Here is a 4002-nt window from a genome sequence, read left to right on the forward strand (position 1 = left end):
AAATAAGGGTTTGACATTGGGGATTTATAAGGGGCTTTTTGCACTGGGGAAGGAATGTGATACCGAGGTATATTTGATTTGTGTGGGGAGGGGGCTACAGGGGTGACCTCTGAAAAGCTTCTGGAAGCCTCCCCCCTGCCCGATAGAGCCAACGCCAGCTGGCTCCGGGATGGATCCGCTGCTGGCCAAGGCCAAGCCCATCAGTGGCAGTGGTAGTGCCTCTGGGATAACATCTAAGGGGGGGAACAGGGAAGAGGAATCGCAGCCAGGGAGAGAGAGTGAGATGAGAACAACAGCCCTGCAGCTCCCCAGGTCAGGGAGAAGGAGCAGGAGCAGGTGCTCCAGGCGCAGGAGCAGAGATTCCCCGGCACCCTGTGGTGGGAGGGCAGGCTGTGCCCTGCAGCCATGGGGGGGTCATGGGGGGCACAGACCCCCTGCAGCCTTGGGAGGACCACATGCCAGAGCAGGGGAATGCTGGGAGGAGGCTGTGACCCCTTGGGCAGCCCTGGAGCAGGCTCCAGGCAGGAGCTGTGGCCCCTGGAGAGAGGAGCCCAGGCTGGGACAGGTTTGCTGGCAGGACTGGTGACCCCAGGGGAGCCCAGTCTGGAGCACTGCTCCTGAAGGATGGCACCCTGGGGTGGGACCCACTGGAGCAGGGGCAGAGTGTGAAGATCCTCCCCTGAGCAGCAGAGACAGCGTGGGGTGGCCTGACCCAACTCCCATTCCCCGCCCCCCTGTGCTGCTGGCAGGGAGGAAGTAGAGAAATTTCGAGCAGAGCTGATGCTGGGATGGAGGGGGGGAGGTGCTGTAAGATTTGGTTTTCATTCTCTTACTCTGATTGGATTGGCAAGAAATAAAATTCATTTTCCCCATGTTGAGTGTGCTTTGGCCATGATGGTAGTTGGTGCGTGATCCTTCCTGGTCCTTACCTGGACCCACGGCCTTCCCGCTGTGTTTTCTCTGCCCCACCCAGCTGAGGAGGCAGGGACAGCGGCTCTGGGGGCACATCCATGGGCAGAAAAGTAGGGTTGGCGATGACACCGTGTTACATGTAGCTCAGCTGAACACAGAGGGGAAGACAGGTCACACTGAGGAGCAGATCAATGACAGCGTGTCTTCCAGCAACTCCAGCCTTCGGCACGCGCCTTGTAGACAGGCAAAGGGTTAGGGTTAGGGTTCCCAAGGTAGTCATCTGGCTGGGCCACGTGCTTGACACTGCCGTGCTGAAGCCCTGCGTGGCAGGGTGCGTGGCGGTGCCGAGCGTTGCATGGGTGGTTCCGTTGGCGTCTCCTAACGAGCTCACGTTCGTTTCTCACTGAGAAACTGTTGGTTTTCTGGACTTCTTTTCTCCAGACGTTTTACACCCGACCAGTCGCCTTTTGGGTTCTGTGAAGAGACCAAGTTGCACTCTGTCCAGCTGCTTCCCGTGTACCGGGCAGGTACGTGGGTACACGTGGATGCGTTATGGCTGGGTCATGGGAGACCCAACCTGGGGAGGAGCTTCTCCGTGTACCCTGTTTAGGACGCTGGTTCCGTATGGTGTGTTCCTAAATGAAGGTCTTTCCTCCCTTTCCAGTAATTTATGCTGAGCTTCTCTTAACAAAAAAGCCTTTCAGTTTCTCCAAGTTCTGCCTAAACCTTGAACTAAAATACCAACTCACGGCACCAAAACAGGAGACTAAATCAGATTTTAAAGTTCTCTACTGCAAAACAGTTCTTGACTGATCCATTCTGCATCATGAAACAGTGACCCTTTACCTTGCATTAAGAAAATGATCCTCAGCGTTATCTTAGGCTGTCTCATTAGTCAGCAGTGCGAATTAGAGTAGTAAACCTTAATAAGAATTAAGATACAGGTTACCTTTCTGCCAGGCTTTAATTAGAACTGCAGGGGCTGAATGCAGGTGTTGTGGGTTCACTAGCTCAGGCCCCAGTAGAGGAATGGCAGAACATAATGCTGTATGTTACCGTCAGCTTGACGACTAATCACCCAGTGGCTGGCTGTTAGTAGCAAGTACAGCCCTCCACAAGGGTTTGTGCAGTCTGAACTTGGCCTTCGCCTGCCACAGTGCCCTTGTGAGTACATTCTGCCCTTCCCTGCTTTCCTCTGGGAGGATCTGTGCTTTGGTGAGCTGGATAAGCATTCGTCCCAGCTCGCAGGCAGTTGTCTAAGGTCAGGCTGATCATTCAGTCCATGGATGTTTAGTTGAGATGAACCTGCCAGGACTCTGATGCTGTTACATCTGTAGAATTCCTTCACTCGGTGGTATGTCCCCACTTTTGTTAAAAATGCCTCCAAATGAGGTAACATGACATACGTGGATCTGACCTGCGCACTGTTCTCCATACGGCTCTGTTCCTCCTCACTGGCCACTAAGAAAACCCGTCTGCAACCCGGGCAGGTCTGGTAGGGCCTTCCAGGCATCAGACTTGCAAAGGAATTGCCCGGGTTTGACCTACGAGGTACGTAAACTGCCTTTCTTATTGTTACATCCAGGAAGTTCTGTGACAGCCCGCGAGGAAACGGAGACCAAGACAGAACTGCTGAGTCTCTTCTGCTTTTTCTCCTTACCTCACGCCGGGTACCTCTACTCTCTTGGGAGGTCAGTGGAGCTGATTTCTACTTACCAGTATTCAGAGAAGTCAGAGCAGGCAGTTCTCACTCCACAGTTCCTGCATGTCATTACAAGGTACTACGTTTATGACTTTGCTGGTGCTTTTATTATGTTTCTCTGTGCTGCTGCCTTGCCCCCGCACCCCGCGATGTCCTTCGCAGCCTCCTGGAGCTCCCTGGGTTGGCTCGTGTGGTCAGCATGGCTCCCGCTTCGGCTCCAAGGCCTGTTTCTCTGGTGGAAAAAGATCCAATTCTCTGTAGTTTTGGCTACTTCATTTTTGCAAGTCTTTTTTGCCTTCATCACTGTGGTTTCTCCTTCCCCTCAAGTGAGAGCCTGCAGTGTTTCACCGTGCGGTGCAGCGCGGCGGCAGCTCGGGAAGAGGATCCATATATTGATACCACCGTGAAGGTGCGCCTCTCCTTATCTTCCTGAAAAAGTGGGGTGGCAATATGACTTTTCCTTTCTTTGTGTTTCCTTCTGAAATCCTGTTAGTTTCTGTTGAACCAAGAAAATAACATTCAGAATTAGTGTTTTACTTCAATCTATGGCCTTTGTATTTTGATGCTCTACAGCTGTCCCCGTTAAACAAGCTGTTGTCACTGTTGAATATTCTGGACCATGTGTTTTCAAAACCATCCAAAGCTCTAAAATCACATTTTAAACTAAGTTCCATGCTTTCCTGTATGAATCAGGATGAAAGGGGCAGAGTTTTCCCTTGTTGCAGCTGATGCCGTTTCTCCTTCGGGTGTCCTTGGAAAGCGGGTTGGAAGGGGAGTGTGGACACTCGAACTAGTGTGCCACCACATACTGCTTGCCTGTCTTTTAGGAGGAAGGCTTTTGGTTCTTGGAGGTCTAGGCTTTCCCCTTTTTTAAACTGGTTATCAGTAAAAACCTACTGAATCGTGAAGACTGGGATGTACATTAATGAAAACACCAGGAAAGCTGCCGTGGGGTGTGTTTAAGTTGGCATTTAAGAATGTCTTTGAGCACGCAGACTACGGATATCAAGAAACCCTGGCACAGTAGAACTATTACAGAACGCTCAAGAGCCAAACACATAGTCTCTGCTCACCATGGAGGTGCAGAGATAGAGGGTACAACACGTGGCACAACCTGTGCTGTCCCTTCTCCACTCTCAGCATTCTGTTTCCGCTGTGGGTCATATTCAGCCCATCACAGTTCCTTCAGTCAGGCACAGGCTGCCTCCTGCCCCAGCAGATTTGGGGAGGAGGGGGTGGGGTGGTCTGCAGACAGCAGCCCCTTGGGGGTGTCTGTACTGTGTGCTGCAGCCCACCCTGGAGTGGGTCCTCCGTGGGCCGCAGTCCCCCTGGGGCATCCCTGCCCTGGAGTGGGTAGCCCGTGGGCCGCCGTCCCCCTGGCGCATCCC

At 52.7% G+C, this 4002-nt stretch overlaps 1 protein-coding gene across 1 annotated transcript in view; it reads left to right on the forward strand.

The window, feature by feature from the left end:
- HPS3 (Hermansky-Pudlak syndrome 3) overlaps nucleotides 1-4002 on the forward strand; it is a gene marked incomplete at its 5' end in the record, with an annotated part of 15739 nt that overhangs the window by 1975 nt on the left and 9762 nt on the right. The window contains 3 exons of the mRNA XM_010147346.1: nucleotides 1354-1439; nucleotides 2498-2690; nucleotides 2942-3023. Of these exons, the coding sequence (XP_010145648.1) occupies nucleotides 1354-1439; nucleotides 2498-2690; nucleotides 2942-3023 (361 nt within the window). The remainder of the gene's footprint in view (nucleotides 1-1353; nucleotides 1440-2497; nucleotides 2691-2941; nucleotides 3024-4002) is intronic.

This window comes from Eurypyga helias, unplaced genomic scaffold (assembly GCF_000690775.1).
Source record: "Eurypyga helias isolate BGI_N326 unplaced genomic scaffold, ASM69077v1 scaffold32192, whole genome shotgun sequence".
In the NCBI taxonomy this organism is placed as follows: Eukaryota; Metazoa; Chordata; class Aves; order Eurypygiformes; family Eurypygidae; genus Eurypyga; species Eurypyga helias.